Below are 19860 nucleotides of genomic sequence, written 5' to 3'. Positions count from 1 at the left end.
CTGATAATATACAGAAGTGAGACTCAAGCTTAAGAAAACAAGCGATAAAACACTGAAATAACCAAGGAATTCCCTGCTTGGGGAATTTATTTGAAATATATGGGAAAAGCTTTTATCTAGTCAAAATGATTTTCATATGTCAGACAGTCATTGCTAATGCACTCTAACGACAACCGTGAGTTTCTCTAATTTGTTGACTTTTTTTTTCCTACAAATCTAGGTAATCAAATCATTGGTTTCACTTAGACAATAACTCTCACCTCCACCCCACTACCACCATCACAGCAATTAAACAGAACAGCTTGGCAGATTGGAGCTGGCTGAGTTTAAAATCACCACAGCAAAAATAAATTCACACTTCCTTAATCGTCATTGTAGGAGATGAAAAGTTTACTTAGAAACTGCAAACATTTAGCAAAGACATAAACATTATTTTCCATATTATACAGTAATACAGTAATTTATAGCTAGCTTGGTCCATGGTCACATGATAAAAACAAATCTAATGGAAAAAAGAATGGTCCATTATACTTTCTGCCACTTATTACATCTTGGTAAGTGCACCAGTAAGTTCTGGAAAACAGCTGCATAGGAAGATTAGAATCCTAGGATTGTTAATACATGTTATTATTATCATAATGTAAAAAACAAAATAGGTACAGATAGGCAAATAACATGCAATTTATTATTTTGAAAAAATGGGTAAGAATTTAGTGAACACATTGAACAATGTGTTGTTGGTAATGTGTTGGTATAACCAGTTTATCATGGTATCTTATGCCATGGAATTTCTTCCTCCTCTAATAATGCTTGGCAAATTAGAACAGGTTGAGCCTACTTCTAGAACAAATTTAAAATGAAAACAAAGGAAAATGAGTGGATAATTCTATTAATTATTTTTCTAAGTATACTAAATAATAACGTACAATAATTTCATGCCTACCTCATTTCCCAGTTTAAAATAAAGTCACACTTTGTACCCTATGAATTTGCAGTCCAATACAGGCATACCTCATTTTATTACACTTCACTTCATTGCACTTTGCAGATACTGCATTTTTAGCAAATTGAAGGTTTCTGGCATCTCTGCATCAAGCAAGTATATTGGGGCAGTTTCCAATAGCATTTGCTCATTTTGTGTCTCTGTGTCAGATTTTGCTGATTCTTACAATATTTCAAAGTTTTTAAAAATTATATTTGTTATGGTGATCTGTGATCAGTGATTATGACTCACTGAAAGCTCAAATGATGGTTAGCACTTTTTAGCAAAGTATTTTTTAATTAAGGTAGGTATAGATATAGTGCTATCACACACTTAATACACATGCTATTCGGTAAACAAACATACTTTTACATGCACTGGGAAAGCAAAAAACTCACTTGACTGTCTTTGTTGTGATATTTACTTAATTGCAGCGCCCTGGGACTGAACCTGCAATATCTCCTTAGTATGTCTGTATAGCAGCCATCAGTCACATGGTTATTTGAGCACTTGGAATGCTGCTAGTCAGAATTGATTGAGATGCACTGTAAGTGCAAAATACACACTGAATTTTGAAATCCTACTATGGGAAAAAAAGTAAAATATAGCTATAATTCTGTATATTAGAAATGGTATTTTTAATATATACAGTTAACTAAAATTTATTACTAAAGTTAACTTCACTGTTTTTTTATAAAATGTGACTACTAGAGAATTAAATTACATCTGTAGCTCACATTTATTATTACTAGACAGTGCTGATATAGAAAGTCTATAGTCATTATATTAGCCTTAGAATTGAGCATCATACTTTAAGCATTCTTGGAGTACTAACTCCTAGAACACCACAGCCCACTCTGCACATTACTTACTGCAAAATTTATTTTTATCCCTCTGCAATGTATACATTTTAAGTGTAAGAAGAATTCACAATGTATTTAATCCTTAAAAAAATGTCAATTAGTAAATAGTAAGAATGAAAGGAACTTCAATGCAGACTGTTATACTGGGGAAGGTAGTTTAAGAAAAACAGCAGTGTAATCAGAGTGAAGACAATTAGTATCTTCAGTAAAATAAGTTAGCCAAACTTGTCTTTAAGTCTAGGATCTGACCCTTGCATCACAGTTCATGTATGTAACTTTTCCATTTAACCATAACCTACAAGAAAATCTTAAAACTACACTGACTGCAACTGACTTAAATACTCCATTTTGGGGGAAATCTTCAAGCCATGTAAAATTAACACACATGATAAATTCTAATAGTAGAATATAGTATCTGAGAACTATCCCTTAAACTAGTCTCTCAGTGTTAAAAGTATGCAACTTCCTAGTGTCTAAGAGACTAAGATTTTTAAACAAATTTTTTAGAAGCTATTAAAAAAATTATTGACTTTTAATGATCTTCCCCTCCTCTTCTCTGTTTTGGTAGTAAATATCTGGCATACTTATAATACCTCATCTTTTATTTTGTCCAACTCAAAACCAAGGTAATCTAGTACACTGCTGTTCTCGTGGGAACAACACACTAAAATACAGTGCTGACGGTGGGCGCCTCAGTCAGCAGCCAGCATCATAGTCATGCATCAAGCACCTCGCCAGGAGACCATGCCTAATTACACGTGTACTACACACTCTGCTCCTCACAGCTCAGGTTGGAATGTTTTTAAACTGTTTAAATCTTTTTACATTAGGTAAACTGTCAAAAATACTCAAAGCCACAAATTAACAGATTCTGAACCTACCATATCATACACAGAATTTTTACCTCATATTAAAGATGTTCTGAGAAAACAAGTAAATGGAAGTTATTTAATTAACTTCATATTATGTTATTACCACCTTTAAGACACTAGAAAACAACCAAGGTTTTTGGAGAAATAAACAGAACATAAGCAGGATAAAATGAGATATAGCAACATAGAAACTGATTGCAGAAAATTACAGCAGTTCTCTCTAGAGTTTAGCAGCCTATTAAGACATTTATAATATGCTTTGCACAAAAAAATGCTAAACTTCTCACATCTCCTATCTTCATACCATGTTCTACATAAAGAATATTTTGTTACAAACTCCAGCCTAATAAAGTTAATAATTCAAGTGTTACAATTTCTCAGTTTCAAACATATATTACTCAAAAAAGATACTCCTCAGTGAAAAGATGAGAACAGTCTCCTTTCTGATAGCTGTTAGTTTGATGGTATATCAAAAATCAATTAAGTATTTATTGAGCACCTACCATGACTGCACTCAGTCTACACTCATTCTTTAACCAATAAGAAAAAACACCTGCTCCAAATGGAAGATGACATTTGTGAGAGAGAGGATAATCGATGAGCATTAGCATAGAATGCTGATGCATGAGTTAATATCTGGACATGTGAAATTGTTCATCCCCACGATGTTAAAAGAAATCTCAAATTTATTACTGATCATTTTATAAAGATAAACATCTGAAGTATGCTGCATAGTACTTTGAGGAAAGTAATTACCACACATAAAATTAAGGCTGATTCTCTCAGGTATGGAAGAAAAGCCAGAATGTTATGGTTCATAAGCAACCAGAAACTTAACAGTTTACACAAGTATCTGGTTAATTCAGGAAAGTGGGCACTTGTGTTAGGTTTCCAACTTTGCTTGAGGGGGTTGCTTTAACAAAGAAAACTGCCTTTAAATAGGAGCAATTGAAGCAAATATGAAAATAAAAATTCTCTGGATAAAATTCCTTTTAAAAACACTATATAAATCCAAGTCCCAAATCTAATTGAAATGTATATACATGCATACATGTGAATATACACATATATATGCCTTAAAAGTATCTAAATTTCACCTAGTGTTGTACAGTTATATATCTTTGCCTTGTATGTTTGAATCTGATTATGTACCTTATGCACAATACTGCATTTCATTTGAAGCTAAGCATGTGGACAATGGTGGTAAGAAAGACAGTGATAAGCTAGTTTTCACTTTCTAGACTAAGAACTCTGACCTCTTGGTCAAGGTACAAGGCATTACGCAATGCACTGAATATGTACAGGACAGGCACATAAAACCCTCAGGGAAACTGAAATTTTAAGAAGCCAAAATAGTTAGTTTGAAAACCAACAGTTATCATTTTTTCAATAGGATTTCCAAAAACAGAATGATGTCAACTAAAACACCCCCTCCTCTGCCAAACACGGAAATAATACACTGTAGAAATAATTTCCAGAGAAGATGTATGTAAGAGAACATTCCTAATAGAGCCATATGGGGATTGAAGCAGCAGAGTGAACAAAGAGGCAGACACAGAGCACCTACAAGCTACTGCACTGGTAGTGGTTTATAAAAAATATTATCTATACTAAAATTTTAAGAGCTAGTAATATATTTTTTTGCCACTGACTATAAAATTTTGTCCTAAATTTACTAAATCTTCTACACCCTGAGGAATAACAACAGATTAATAAAAGAAATACCAGGATTAGCTTTGTGGACTGTATTATTGTCCAGAAAGCACCAAATGTATAAAGCTAATATTTGGAAGCACATGTTTCATTAGCAGACTAAGCTACTAATCTCTCTCTTTTTTTTAAAGCAATTTGGTTTTACAATGTTAAAAGAACAACAGTCAAAAGCTGGGAGTCAGAGGTTCTCCCTACCCATACCCCAGATCCACAAGTGACACAATGGTTTTCTGTCTTCACTATGAATAAGACATATTGCTGCTGTTTAGGAATATATTATTTGACAGTCCTCTGAAAAGCATTTTGGAATCTTTATGTATTTTTATGAAATTACAGTAAAAAAATTATTTGCCATTTTCAAATATGTAATGTCTGTCCTTCGCCTTTCTACACCCAAATACATAAAATGCCACATTCACAATTTCATTTCACTGTTTACTTCTTTTCCTCCAATTCTGAACTTGGGAGGCAATTCTTAAGGTCCTTAAAGTGAGACAAAGGATTCATTTAGGACAACCACGTGGTCTTTCTGTTAGGCAGACTGCAAGTCTTGCCCTTTGAATACGCGCAGAGGTTCCAGGTTCATCTTTAATTATGCACATGCTACCCTCCAAAGATGATGCCTCCAACCCCAAAAAGTTGTCACAGAGAAAGAACTAAATCTTCTTGGTGGGGTGCTTAAAAATGATAACTAATAAAATGCAAATCAGTGTCCTATGTGCTTCTATCAGTATCTCATAAAAGGGTAAATACTCCATGAGACTGCCTAGCAATTGGAACAAAATAATGAGTCACAATCAACTGATAAAACTCTCATCCTGTTTTCTACCTAAACATTAATCTTGCTCCCCAAAAGAGTAAGAAAGGCACTCGAATTAACACAGCATGTAATTATTTTTTAAAGCCACTGTGTGATGGTAAGCAGAATTCTCAGGGTTGATTTCTTCCTGCTCATTGCCTTCATGACACTGAATGTGCCTAAACTTCCTGTGTCTGCATGTCCATCTCCACTAAGCAGGAGCACATGACAGAGTGTATCCAGGCATGGGGAGGTCAGCATGTAAAGTGCTTGGGTCTGCAAGTTCTACTAAAAAATGTACTCAGAAGACAAAGGTTCAGTTATTACAATGCTGCTTAAATTTGCTAGCATACTTTAAATATTTTTAAGTTCTAAAATATAATTTCCTGGTTAACAACATAACTATAACCTTATAAAACTTTCTGAAAAAAAACAAAATCCTTTTATAATGAAATCTTTAGTATATTCTGTAACTCAGAGAGCCTAAGGCAGAGATTAGCATGTTGTACGTCAAGTGGTAGTTGTACACCTAAATTGTATTTATGTAGCCCCTGTGTCAGGTATCATCTTGTGTCATGTAAGAGAAAATCACTAGACTGACAATTTGTTCTCAACAATATTAAAAGTTGCCTTTATACACACGTGTGCCTCACTAAGCATGACTGACATGACCTGAATGTATCTAAGTCACAGTTTACCACCATAAATGCTTTCCTATAAACTGCCACATTAAAAAATCCAAGAACTTGTTTCTACATCTTGTGTCACATAAGCCCTTACCTGAAGATTTAAGTGGCTTTTAGTGACAATCTGTATACATTTAATCTTATTAATAATGAAGCCTTTAATTTAAATGAGGACCATACCAGAAGAGTAAGAAATCTGACCAAGTCTGGACCCAGAGTTTCCAAAGAGGTAATAAAATGCTAAAACCAAGAAAATAAAAAGGGGACATTAATATGTATCAAATTCTTAAGTTCAAAAAAATGATGCACATAGGTTTTAAGGAATATCTAAAAGGTCCACAATTGAAGTTAGGGAGGAGGAAAGGAGGAACAAAGAATGACCATGTACAGATACAGAACAACAAGTCTTTGAAATCTCAGTTTCTTCAAATGTCCCAAGGTGGCTCTGGCTCTGTTGGCAAGATCTGTACTCCAACATCATAAATGAACAGGAAGTTTTCTTAATGCAAATAGGCTTCATTTCATTAGTTTTTATGAATTTTTAATATATATTAAAGTACAGTTAATAGGTAATTATAAATCTGCATTCCTTGGCTGGGATTTAACAAGCCTAAACAAGGTAGTTAAATGAAGGAAAAAAATCTAAGTTATTCTATATGCAATTAGTTCCCCTAGAGTATCAAGCTAGAATACATCATTTAATCACAATCCATTGCTCTAATCTATCAATTTCTCAATCATAACTCATTCTATCCATCATTCATGATCAATCTTTCCCTTCTTCAAACAGTTAACATTCATTAAATATTTAATGAGTCCTCTCTATAAGTAAGGCACACAGTAGAATCTGGGAATACCATATTACCAGAATAGGTACACTAAAAAGAAAGTGGGGGGGAGATATATACAGATATTATTGCTTTTTTGTTTGTCAGTAGCATTCTTGATCCACAGGATTGTATGATGACCTACTATTCTTCCAGTGAAGGCTTGATGAAATCTTACTCTTTTTTTGTAAATACACGAAGACTAACAAGTACCTGAAAAAAGACTCATCCTTTCCACTGCATGAGCTCATTCAGAGAGATTATCATGCTACAGCTAGTTGAGTTTAGATGCCAACCATTTAGGAAGAAAACACAACCATATAGGGCAATACTAGATGTTTCTGTAAATGAACACTTGAAAAATGCAAATTTTAGAAATAATGTACCACACAAAAGTCACATACCAAGAGTAACCTTTGGATATTTGCATTTTCACTTCCCCCTTAAAACTTTATTAGGAAGACAGGAGGCCAAGATATATTAAAGGATTATATGGCTTCAGCAAGGGGGTGGGGTTAAGGGTAGACCTTAAAACACATAAAAAGTTAACATCCAAGATGGGCAAGATAAACTCTGTGGAAGGTATAAAAAGGCTGGAGGATTAAAAAATTTAGCAGTTTCACAGGGCATCATGTACACTGATGTCCTGACACTCTCACATCCAAGCACAAGCCTTATTATCTGGGATACTTAAATGATGCTTGAAAAAAGGTAATACTTAGTGGGGCCAGAATTTGGCAACATGTATTAATGGAATGGGCTAAATCTCCCCCGTCATCTCTGTGTAGTTTTCCACTCCCCCTACCCCAACCACTACAGGTGCTGAAAATCACAAACTAATGGTTTTATCCATAGAGGTCTAGGTAAACCTTGAGGCATTTGATTCAAAATATGCACACAAAGGGCCATGGAATTTGTTCATAATGGCAATTTTTTTCTCACCTAAATACCATAAAAACTATAAAACAAACTTGCTCTCAGAGAAGAGTAGCTTCTGTCTACAGGAGCCAGGCTGGACAATTTTTCTGGTGTTCTTAAGTATCACTGGACAATTTGCCACTCAACAAAATCATGATGCACAAGAAAAGGCCCTGATCTTTTCTGCTAAAGCAGTGCACCTTAGTCAAGTCCAGGGTTTCCTTAACAGTGAGATGCAGATGTCTGCCTTTCCCTACATCTATCTGTCTCCTCACCCTACAGGTGGCCTAGCAAGTGAAAAGGAGAACATGAAAAGTATGGTGGTCATACTTGTTTCTGCCACTGCTACTCACATTCTGCACACATAGGACAACAACTAGGAACTTTCAAAGGGGCAGCTCATATGCAAATTCCCATTGTGTATGTGTGTGTGTTTAATGGGGTATGAAATTCACTGGAAATAAGGAGGAGAATACTTTCAGTACACATCCCTGAAATAAGACAGTTAAGGAAAAATATACAAAAGTGAAAGCGGCAAATATGGAACAGATTGGGAAAACAGAGAAAGATACATGGGAAGAAGAGACACAGACCATTTATGAAGAGGGAAATATATAAAAAGGTAAATATTACCTGATGCTTTCCCCACCCCTACTTCGTCAAGCTGAAAAACCCAGCCCTTGTTATTGAAAAGATACAGCTACGAGGTGGATACTTTGGTACCTCATCCCTGATAAGTTTAGTATCAAAGTTTTAAAATTGTTTTGTTTTTTAAAATAAAGATTGGAGAAATAACCTTCAAAACTATTCTTTCCTCCTAGCTTTTGCCATTAAATTTCTAATAATCACTTCATAAAAATCTTGTAGATTATCGAGTGTATCCTCAAAACTTAAATTTTTAAAATTCAAGCTTTTAATGGATACATTTCTATGCATATTTCTCCCATTTTTCATGGTGAATTTGGAAGGAACGTAAGTAGTAATAACTAAAAATGGCATTCCAGGTTCTTTTTTTAAAAAATGATTTTTGTAAGGGCTGACTTGAATGGTTTTGGCATATACCAAATTTGAGGTAAAAACAATCTATCAAAACTAGTGATAAAAATAATGTTCCAGTACTGCAATTACATGAACACTTAAAATTAATTTTTTTCCCAAATAACCATTTTGAAAATGGCTGACACGTTGGAAGCATGTTTTTCATACAAATTGTAATTCTTCTGACTTTGGTTATGTTGGTCTGTACCTTGAGTAAAAACATGCTAGAGAATGAGAAATTCATTTTCATTTTTCCATATTTTCACATATCCATCTGGCCATTTGATTCTCAAAACAACAATTAGGTTGAGTAACTTTGTATTGTATTATTAAGCTGAACTACAACATAAATGTTTAATTAAAAAAAAAATTAGCCTATGCAGCAATTGCACTGAGGTGGGTGGAGGTATGTGAACAGTTAGGAAAACTATGAGAATAAGTCTCATGTTCAGAAATATAAAGGATGAGAAGTTCAAAAGAAAAAATTAAGACTCACTATCAGGAAGGAACTACACAATTATCTTATCCCCAAAGGAATGCCAGTTCTTAACCAAATAAATAAAATGATTTACTATGGACTTTTAACCTAAAAGTGAAGAACATGTAGTTGGCAAATACCAAACAGTTCATGCAACTATGTAAAAAAGAAAGGAAAGCAATATTGCACTAAAGGGCAAGCTTGCAGGACTGATCCACCTTTCACTGACTCAATGTAACCAGCCATTTCCTGTATGCATTGGCAAACCGGGCTTGCTCTACGTTCCGGCAGGTGGACAATACTTGATCGATGAACTTGTGCTCCATCTCCAGGCCTAGGGAGTCTGCAGCTGGGGTCCGCTTCAGGCGTTTGGTTTCCTGGGAATAATAGCCTTGCTTGCCAGAGTCACTGAGTCCCTCTATCTCCATTGCCTGAGATGTGTGGGGGCCTGCTGGGATGAGGTGCAAGTCACTCAAAGTCCCCCCAGGGCTGTCTGCAGGTGACACCTGGGTCATGCTGTGAGGAAATGGATCATTTAAGTGATGCTGAAGGTAAAAAACATGCCGCCTGTGAAAGAGGGGGAGAAGAGAATACAGAGAAGAAAAACACATCACAAAATCAGACTTTCCAGAGAAACAAAAAATAAGTTGATAATTTAAAATCATACAGTACTTAGTTCATGGCCTCCTTCCCAACCCAGAGTTACCTGGAGAAGGGGAAGAACAGTTATGATGAAGTCTCTGGGTGTTTGGAGAGATCCTATGAGCCCAGATTACTGGTTTGTTTCTGAGAAACAATGCTACCCCACAGGTTTTTTAATAACATAGAGTGAGATGATGATAATCACTTGAAAATGTTACTCTTTATAATTATAATATGAAATAGAAATAGGTCAGCCCTATCTGTGCCATAAATTAAAATATAAAAACAAAAATTAACCTCACTGATATCCTAAAAGACAAGTGATTCAGAAACAAGGGGACTGTGCTCACTTCAGCAGCACATACACTAAAACTGGAACGATAGAGAAGATTAACATGGCCCCTACACAAGGATGACATGTAAATTCATGAAGTGTTCCATATTTTTGAAAAGATAATGCACACCTATGTTTACTGCTGCATTATGTACAATAGCCAATGTACGGAATCAACCAGAGTGTCCATCAACAGATGAATGGATAAAGATGTAGGACATACACACAGTGGAATATTATTCAGCCACAAAAAGGAAAGGAATCTGCCATTTGCAACAACAATAGAGGATATTATGTTACATGAATAAGCCAGGCAGAGAAAGACAAGTAACATGACTTTACTTATTTGTGGAATATAAAAACAAAATGAAATGAACAAAATAGCATAGACTCATAGAAACTCAGAAGGGACTGGTGGTTACCATGGGAGGAGTTGGGATGAGTAGGTGGGGAGGGTGAGGTGGATAAAGAGGCACAAAAATTCTCAATCATAATATAAGTTGGTCATGGGGATAGTAGCAGGGCATGCAGAATAGAGGCAATGATTCTATAACATCTTTCTATGTCAACAGATAGTAACTGTACTAGTTGGGGTGAGGATTTAATAATGTGGGTAAGTGTTAAACCACTGTGTTGTATACTTGAAAACAATATAAGACTGTGTATCAACTATAGTTCAATTTAAAAAAAGAAAAGAAAGAAGGGGATTAAATAGCTCTTCTTAATGCTTGGTCCATGGCCTCCATCCAATACTATCTTTAATCAGAGTAGATCTGCTGCAGTTTCTCTTATCTAGAAACCAACTGAACTTTTCCCTAAGTTCATCACTATGGTTTTATTAAATACTCACATGTAGTAGGGATGTACTGGGCTCTGAGCAAAGCATGTTTCAAGACACAATTCCTGTTCTTCCTCTAAGGAGTTCTCCTGTCCTTAGAATCATCTGGGATTATTTGTTAAAAATAAAGATCTATGTGTCCAATCTCCAAAAGTTCTGACTCAGTGGGATGTGCACCTACTGCCCACTATATGGTAAACTACACAGGGTCTAGGTTGTTTTATCTTATTCATATTAGCAATTCTAAGCCCTTAAAATACAATTCTATTCATTTTCCCAGCATATTATGGAGGAGACAGGGAACATGTAACATATTCATTTAATAGAGGATGAAACTTAAAGGACAGATAAGCTGCCTAAGTGCAATCAATAAGCACACTGGCCTGTATAATATACAGGTCATTCCAATTGTCTGCTCCCTACTCCCCACCTCAAACTCCAATTACTCTTTATACAAAGAAATTTTCTGCTCCATTAATCTAGCTATCTCTCAATACAAATATAATTTTTGAATTCTCAGACTTGGTATTAATGTGCCTAAAAATAAAATAGCAACAAAAATCTGTAACACCAAAACATGCAAGATAAGACCTATCTTCTCTCTTGAAAATGTGGAATGAGAGCTTATTGTTTTTGAGAGAAAAAGATAAATCTGTATTTGGAAGGTGCCAAAAAAGGGAGACTGTTTTCCATCTTCTAAATGTACTTAGTGTGGAATAGCAGTTTTGAACAAATTTCAACAGCCTACAAGAATAGGCTGACAAAAGGGGAAAAATCTCAGTAACTTTAAAAATATACAAATATTTAAAATGCCTACTTCCTGCCTGGCACAGGCAAGTACACCTTACTTTGAAAAAATTAAGTGTCAAGAGATTTAAAGGTGAGTTAATTTGCTACAGACCATCCTGGTTGGAAGAACAATAAACTTAACTACTTTCCGGGTCTAATCAATGGTCTTAACACTGACTGTGCATCAAATTTACCTGTTAGGGTTTTTTCTGTTTTTTTAAAAAACAGATGGCAGTGTCCCATCCCAGACATGTTAAATATCAGTACCCCTAAGAAGGGAGTCCAGAAACTTTTGTTTTTAGTTTGAAAGTAACACAGGTTACTCTGTTGCTCAGTCAAGGTTCAATACCAACATCCTAAGCATTAGGCAAAGACCTGCATGAGGAATCTCATGCTAATGATCATGAGGAGAAGGAGGAAATAGTAACACAAATTCCTCTGAACTCACTCAGGCAAAGCTACACAGTCAGATTGCTGAATTTACCCAAGCAGACAGAAGTCAGATGTAAGACCTGTAGCTCTCGTAAGGATATGAAATTTCATGCAGAAGATGAATTTTCCCTTTTCTTACCTGTGACACCAGAGGGTTTCATGTCCTGGGTAGGAATCAATAAGATCGGTACTGAATTCAACTTCTTCTTCTAGAAGACGCGGAAGATTTATCCTTGGTTCCTCTGTTGAGGCTGCCGCTGCTTCATCTTTTGAAAGAACAAGGGCTGGCTCACTTCGCAAAGAGTTTTGCTCCAATACAGAACCGTCTATCACAGTTTGGCTAATCAAAGACTTTAACAAAAATTGGCGGTAGTGAAATCCACTGTGGTCTGAAACATGCATGGATGCCCAGTGTTTCATAGATGATAGTTCATCAAGAAGAACCTTGTAGGAAGGAAAAAGGGAAGTCAGAAAAGGTATTGCCAAAGGCTTTTCTTTCTCCATTAATGCCTTGGATGTCTCTTTGATTTGTGTCCCTTGTTTGTTTTTTTTGACACCATTTCTGCCAATATTTTGTGTAATCCAACACACTGCTGTCACTTAGTAAAAGCTTAGTAATTGCTAATTTCCCCTTTCCCTTATAAAGAGGAGGTTTTTTTTTTAATACTACAGAATTTAAGGACTTATTTATCATTCTTTCCCTGGACTATAATCAACCACATTATGATTGGCATACACATAGAAGAGCCGTATTCTAAAATAATGATGAACATTAGGATGTTCATTTACAAATAATGCTGATGTTGAAGGGAAAATAAAAATATAAATTCAGAGGTTACTATGATGTAAATTTCCTTTTATATTCAAGGAATATGTATCATGTCTAACTTATCTAACTGTTCAACAATAGACTCAATGGAATTGTTTTCACTCTGGTGCCCTGAGGCCAGAGACAATGTCTCTTTTATTCACTATTTAATTCTAAGTTTTAGTACAAAAACATGATGCATGAATAACAGGAATTTTCAAGAACTAATGACTTTCACTATTAATTCTCTAACTCAACATCAATGATAAATGGATTTTTAAAATAGATGAGACAAAATTCAGCATTAGTTGTTTAAATCTTTGTCTTAACCCTGCAACTAAAGAATTTCAAATGGAATGATAAAATGAAAAGAAATATCAATATTTATGAAGAAATTAATTATTTTGCAGTGTCTTGGACAGGTAGCAAACACAAATTAATCAGTGAAAGGTGTATCGAAGGCCATGTTCCATCAGAGGATTTTTCAGACCAGCTAAGGAAAAAAGATATACTTGTCAATAGTGAACAAAATTGGCAGCACAATGCCAGAGGCTCCTTTATCTGCTTTTCAAGGCTCCCAACCAAATGCCTTCTTCTATAACATGACCTGCTCTCCACTTCTCAGTCCCTTTCCTTCCCTAGAAGAAATTTTCCCTCTTCTGAACTTCATGGTTCTCATGTGTTCTATCATGTACACTACAAAATTTTCTCTGTATCTTTTTATTCCCATTAAGCTCTACAACTTCTTTAAGATACTTATTCATTCCTAGTTTCCATCACCCTGTACCCACTGGCATCACAGTGGACAGGTAAGTATTTTATGAATGAATGAACAATTTAATGAATGAAGTGAATAGTACAGGCATACCTTGTTTTATTGCACTTCACTTTATTGTGCCTCACAGATACTGGGTTTTTACAGATTGAAGGTTTGTGGCAACCCTGTGTCAAGCAAGCCTATTGGTGCCATTTTTCCAACAGCATTTGCTCATTGTGTTTCTGTGTCACAGGCGGCAATTCTCACAGTATTTCGAACTTCTCATTATTATTATATTTGAAATTTAATCTGTAATCAATGATTATGACTCACTGAAACCTCAGATGATGGTTAGCATTTTTTAGCAATAAAGTATTTTTAAATTAATGTATGTATATTCTTTTTAGACATAATGCTATTGCACACTTAACAGACAAAAATGTAGTGTAATAGTAACTTTTATATGCACTGGGAAGGCAAAAAATTCGTTTGACTCATGTTTCACTGCGATATTCGCTTTACTGCGGTGGTCTGAAATCAAACCACAGTATCTCCGAAGTCTGCCTGAACTGCTAGAGAGATTACTCCCAGATACAATGGTCAAGATATGTCAGTGAAATGTTTTAAACGCCTCTTTAAATTCTGAGTTTATTCATAGCCACATAAATTTACCCTAGAAGCTATAGCTGGTGAGTCTGAGAAATGGAAAACAAGATTGTTTTTCTGAAAATAGCACCTGATAAGCTTTTACCTGAAAACAACAGAAAACCTAATTTCAAGATAATTGTATTTTTGAAGAATTAACCTGCAGGACACTTAGGTATAATACAGCAGTTTTTAAATTTATGTTCAGCTTATTAATACAGATTGAAGAGAGTATGAAAAATGTTTAAACGGAATTTTAATAACATGAAAAAACACTAGATTATTTCTTACTGCATATAGCTACATATAAAAATTGGAATTCATTGTAATAGAGGCAAAAAATAGCACATATATGAAAAGTCTTCAACAAAATCAATTTGATTCCTTTAAAATATTTTCTCAAACTTTTATTTATTTTTATTAAGGTATTGATACACACTCTTATGAAGGTTTCACATGAAAAAACAATGTGGTTACTACATTCACCCATTATCGTGCACCCCCATCCCCCATTGTAGTCACTGCCCAACAGTATAGTAAGGTGCCACAGAATCACTATTTGTCATCTCTGTGCTACACTGTCTTCCCCATGATCTCCCCCACACCATGTGTGCCAATCGTAATACCCCTCAATCCCCTTCTCCCTCCCTTCCCACCAGTCCTCCCCCAGCCCTCTCCTTTGAAAACCACTAGTCTCTTCTTGGAGTCTGTGAGTCCGCTGCTGTTTTGTTCCTTCAGTTTTGCTTCATTCTTATACTCCACAAATGAAAGAAATCATTTGGTACTTGTCTTTCTCTGCCTGGCTTATTTCACTGAGCATAGTATCCTCCAGCTCCATTCATACTGTTGCAAATGGTAGGATGTATTTCTTTCTTATGGCTGAATAGTATTCCATTGTGTATATGTCTTCTTTATCCATTCATCTACTAATGGACACTTAGGTTGCTTCCATATCTTGGTTATTGTAAATAGTGCTGTGATAAACATAGGGGTGCATATGTCTTTTGCAATCAGAGAAATTATATTCTTTGGGTAAATTCCTAGGAGTGGAATTCCTGGGTCAAATGGTGTTTCTATTTTTAGTTTCTTGAGGAACCGCCATATTGCTTTCCACAATGGTTGAACTAACTTACATTCCCACCAGTAATGTAGGAGGGGTCCCCTTTCTCCACATCCTAGCCAGCATTTGCTGTTCTTAGTATTTTCGATACTGGCCATCCTAACTGGTATGAGGTGATATCTCATCGTGGTTTTTATTTAAGTTTTTCTGATAATTAGTGATGTGGAGCATCTTTTCATGTGCCTGGTGGCAACCTGAATTTCTTCTTTGGAGAATTGCCTCTTCTTATCCTCCGCCCATTTTTTAATCGGGTTATTTGCTTCTTGGGTGTTGAGGTATGTGAGTTCTTTATATATTTCAGATGTTAACCCCTTGTTGGATGTCGTTTACAAATATATCATCCCATACTGTAGGATGCCTTTTTGTTCTGCTGATGGTATCCTTTGCTGTACAGAAGCTTTTTTTTTCTTATTAATTTTATTTTGGTATCATTAATCTACAATTACATGAAGGACATTATGTTTACTAGGCTCCCCCTTTGTACAGAAGCTTTTTAGTTTGATGTAGTCCCATGTGTTCATTTTTGCTTTTGTTTCCCTTGCTTGAGGAGATGCGTTCAGGAAGAAGTTGATCACGTTTATATTCAGGAGATTTTTGCCTATGTTATGTTCTAAGAGTTTTATGGTTTCATGACTTACATTCAGGTCTTTGATCTATTTCCAGTTTACTTTTGTGTATGGGGTTAGATAGTAATCCACTTTCAATCTCTTGGATGTACTGTCCAGTTTTGCCAATAACAGTTGTTGAAGAGGCTGTCATTTCCCCATTGTATGTCCATGGCTCATTTATCGTATATTAATTGACCATATATGCTTGGGTTTATATGTGGGCACTCTAGTCTCTTCCATTGGCCTATGGATCTGTTCTTGTACCAGTACCAAATTGTCTTGATTACTGTGGCTTTGTAGTAGAGCTTGAAGTTGGGAATTGAGATCCCTCCTGCTTTATTCTTCCTTCTCAGGATTGCTTTGGCTATTTGGGCCTTTTGTGGTTCCACTTAATTTTAGCACTATTTTCTCTAATTAATTGAAGAATGCTATTAGTATTTTGATAGGGATTGCATTGAATCTGTAGATTGCTTTAGGCAGGATGGCCATTTCGACAATATTAATTCTTCCTATCCACAAGCACGTGATGTGTTTCCATTTATTGGTATCTTCTTTAATTTCGCTCATGAGTGTCTTGTAGTTTTCAGGATATAGGTCTTTCACGTCCTTGGTTAGGTTTATTCCTAGGTATTTTATGCTTTTTGATGCAACTGTGATTGGAATTGTTTTCCTGATTTCTCTTTCTGCTAGTTCATCATCAGTGTATAGGAATGCAACAAATTTCTGTGTACTAATTTTGTATCTTGCAACTTTGCTGAATTCAGATATTAGATCTAGTAGTTTTGGAGTGGTTTCTTTAGGGTTTTTTATGTACAATATCATGTCATCTGCAAACAGTGACAGTTTTATTTCTTCTTTACCAATCTGGAAGCTTTTTATTTCTTTGTGCTTTCTGATTGCTGTGGCAAGGACCTCCAGAACTATGTTGAATAAAAGTGGGGAGAGTGGGCATCCTCGTCTTGTTCCCGATCTTAAAGGAAAACTTCCAGCTTCTCGCTGTTAAGTATGATGTTGGCTGTGGGTTTGTCATATATGGCCTTTCTTATGTTGAGGTACTTGCCCTTTATACCCATTTTGTTGAGAGTTTTTATCATAAATGGATTTTGAATTTTGTCAAATGCTTTTTCAGCATCTATGGAGATGATCATGTGATTTTTGTCCTCCTTTTTGTCAATGTGGTGGATGATATTGATGGATTTTCTAATGCTGTACCATCCTTGCATTGCTGGGATGAATCCCACTTGATCATGATGGATGGTATTTTTGAATTCAGTTTGCTAATATTTTGTTGAGTATTTTTGCATCTATGTTCATCAGGGATATTGGTCATTTTCTTTTTTTCTGGTGTCTTTAACTGGTTTTGGTAGTAGAGTGATGCTGACCTCATAGAATGAGTTTGAAGTATTTCATCGTCTTTTACTTTTTGGAAAACTTTAAGAAGAATGGGTATTAGGTCTTCACTAAATGTTTGATAAAATTCTGCTGTGAAGCCATCTGGTCCATGGGTTTTGTTCATAAGTAGTTTTTTGATTGCCAATTCAATTTCATTGCTTGTAATTGGTCTGTTCAGATTTTCTGTTTTTCTGGGTCAGTCTTGGAAGGGTTGTATTTTTCTAGAAAGTTGTCTACTTCTTCTAGGTTATCCAGTTTGTTAGCATATAATTTTTCATAGTGCTCTCTATTCTTTGTGTTTCTGTGGTGCGTTTAGTGATTTTTCCTTTACACTTTTGATTCTGTTTATGTGTATAGACTCTCTTTTTTCTTGATAAGTCTGGCTAGGGGTTTATGCATTTTGTTTATTTTCTCGAAGTACCAGCTCCTGGTTTCATTGATTCTACTGTTTTATTCTTCTTGATTTTATTTATTTCTGCTCGAATCTTTATTATGTCCCTCCTCCTACTGACTTTGGGCCTCATTTGTTCTTTTTCTAGTTTCGTTAATTGTGAGTTTAGACTGTTCATATGGGATTGCTCTTCTTTCCTGAGGTAGGCCTGTATTGCAATATATTTCCCTCTTAGCATGGTCTTCGCTGCGTGCCACATATTTTGTGGTGTTGAATTATTGTTGTCATTTGTCTCCATATATTGCTTGATCTGTATTTCTATTTGGTCATTGGTCCATTGATTGTTTAGGAGCATGTTGTTAAGCCTCCTTGTGTTTGTGGGCTTTTTCATTTTCTTTGCATTATTTATTTCTAGTTTCATACCTTTGTGGTCTGAGAAGCTGGTTGGTACAATTTCAATTTTTCTGAATTTACCGAGGCTCTTTTTGTGGCCTAGTATATGATCTATTCTTGAAAATGTTCCATGTGCACTTGAGAAGAATGTGTATCCTGCTGCTTTTGGGTGGAGAGTTCTATAGATGTCTGTTAGGTCCATCTTCTAATGTGTTGTTCAATGCGTCTGTCTCTTTACTTATTTTGTCTGGTTGATCTGTCCTTTGGAGTGAGTGGACTGTTGAAGTCTCCTGGAATGAATGCATTGCATTCTATTTCCCCTTTTAATTCTGTTAGTATTTGTTTCACAAATATAGGCACTCCTCTGTTGGGTGCATAGATGTTTATAATGGTTATATCCTTTTGCTAGATTGACCCCTTTATCATTATGTAACGTCCTTGTCTCATGACTTTCTTTGTTTTGAAGTCTATTTTGTCTGATACAAGTACTGTAACAACTGCTTTTTTCTCACTATTAGTTGCATGAAGTGTCTTTTCCATCTCTTCACTTTTAGTCTGTGTGTGTCTTTGGGTATGAAGTGAGTCTCTTGTAGGCAGCATATATTTGGGTATTGTTTTTTATCCCTTCAGCAATTCTATGTCTTTTGACTGCTGCATTCAGACCATTTACATTTAGGGTGATTATCGATAGGTATGTACTTATTGCCACTGCAGGCTTTAGATTTGTGATTATCAAAGGTTCAAGGGTAACCTCCTTACTATCTAAGAGTCTAACTTAGCTCACTTTGTATGCTATTAAAATACAATATAAAGGTTCTTTTTTTATTCCCCTCTTTTTCTTTGTCCTCCATTCTTTATATATTAGGTTATCATATTCTGTACTCTTTGTCTATCCCTTTTGATTACCTCTGGTGACAGCTATTTAACCTTAGGAACACTTCCATCCATAGCAATCCTTCCAAAATATACTGTATAGATAGTTTGTGGGAGCCAAATTCTCTCAGCTGTTGCTTATCTCAAAATTGTTTAATCCCTCTTTCAAATTTAAATGATAATCTTACTGGATAGAGTATTCTTGGTTTGAGGTCCTTCTGCTTCACTGCATTGAATACATCATGCCACCCCCTTCTGGCCTGTAAGGATTCTGCTGAGAAATCTGATGACAGTCTGATGGGTTTTCCTTTGTATGTGATCTTATTTCTCTCTCTGGCTGCTTTTAATAGTCTGTCCTTATCCTTGATCTTTGCCATTTTAATTATTATATGTCTTGGTGTTGTCCTCTTTGGGTGCCTTGTGTCGGGAGATGTGTGCACCTCCATGGCTTGAGAGACTATCACCTTCCCCAGACTGGGAAAGTTTTCAGCAATTACCTCCTCAATGACTCTTTCTATCCCTTTTTCTCTCTCTTGCTCTTCTGGTACCCCTATAATATGGATATTTTTCTGTTTGTATTGGTCACACAGTTCTCTCGTATTTTTTCATTCCTAGAGATCCTTTTTTCACTCTGTGCTTCAGCTTCTTTGTATTCCTCTTCT

General features: G+C 35.5%; 1 protein-coding gene and 1 non-coding gene across 3 annotated transcripts in view; one reads left to right on the top strand and one right to left on the bottom strand.

Moving 5' to 3' along the window:
- Positions 1-372: 372 nt before the first annotated feature.
- The window catches only part of PTAR1 (protein prenyltransferase alpha subunit repeat containing 1), a 57407-nt gene continuing 37919 nt past the window's right edge, over positions 373-19860 (bottom strand). For both annotated transcript variants that reach the window (XM_036920204.2, XM_036920205.2), the window contains 2 exons: positions 12351-12655; positions 373-9743 (listed from right to left, as the gene is read on the bottom strand). In XM_036920204.2, the coding sequence (XP_036776099.2) occupies positions 9398-9743; positions 12351-12655 (651 nt within the window). In that variant the 3' untranslated portion in view covers positions 373-9397. The remainder of the gene's footprint in view (positions 9744-12350; positions 12656-19860) is intronic.
- LOC118929788 (U6 spliceosomal RNA) lies at positions 10161-10265 on the top strand. The gene has a single exon (XR_005031739.2). It is a non-coding gene; the product is annotated as a U6 spliceosomal RNA (small nuclear RNA).

This window comes from Manis pentadactyla, chromosome 3 (genome assembly GCF_030020395.1).
Source record: "Manis pentadactyla isolate mManPen7 chromosome 3, mManPen7.hap1, whole genome shotgun sequence".
In the NCBI taxonomy this organism is placed as follows: domain Eukaryota; kingdom Metazoa; phylum Chordata; class Mammalia; order Pholidota; family Manidae; genus Manis; species Manis pentadactyla.
The sequence above is the reverse complement of the archived record's forward strand: the minus strand, read 5'-3'. Positions and strand labels throughout refer to the sequence as shown.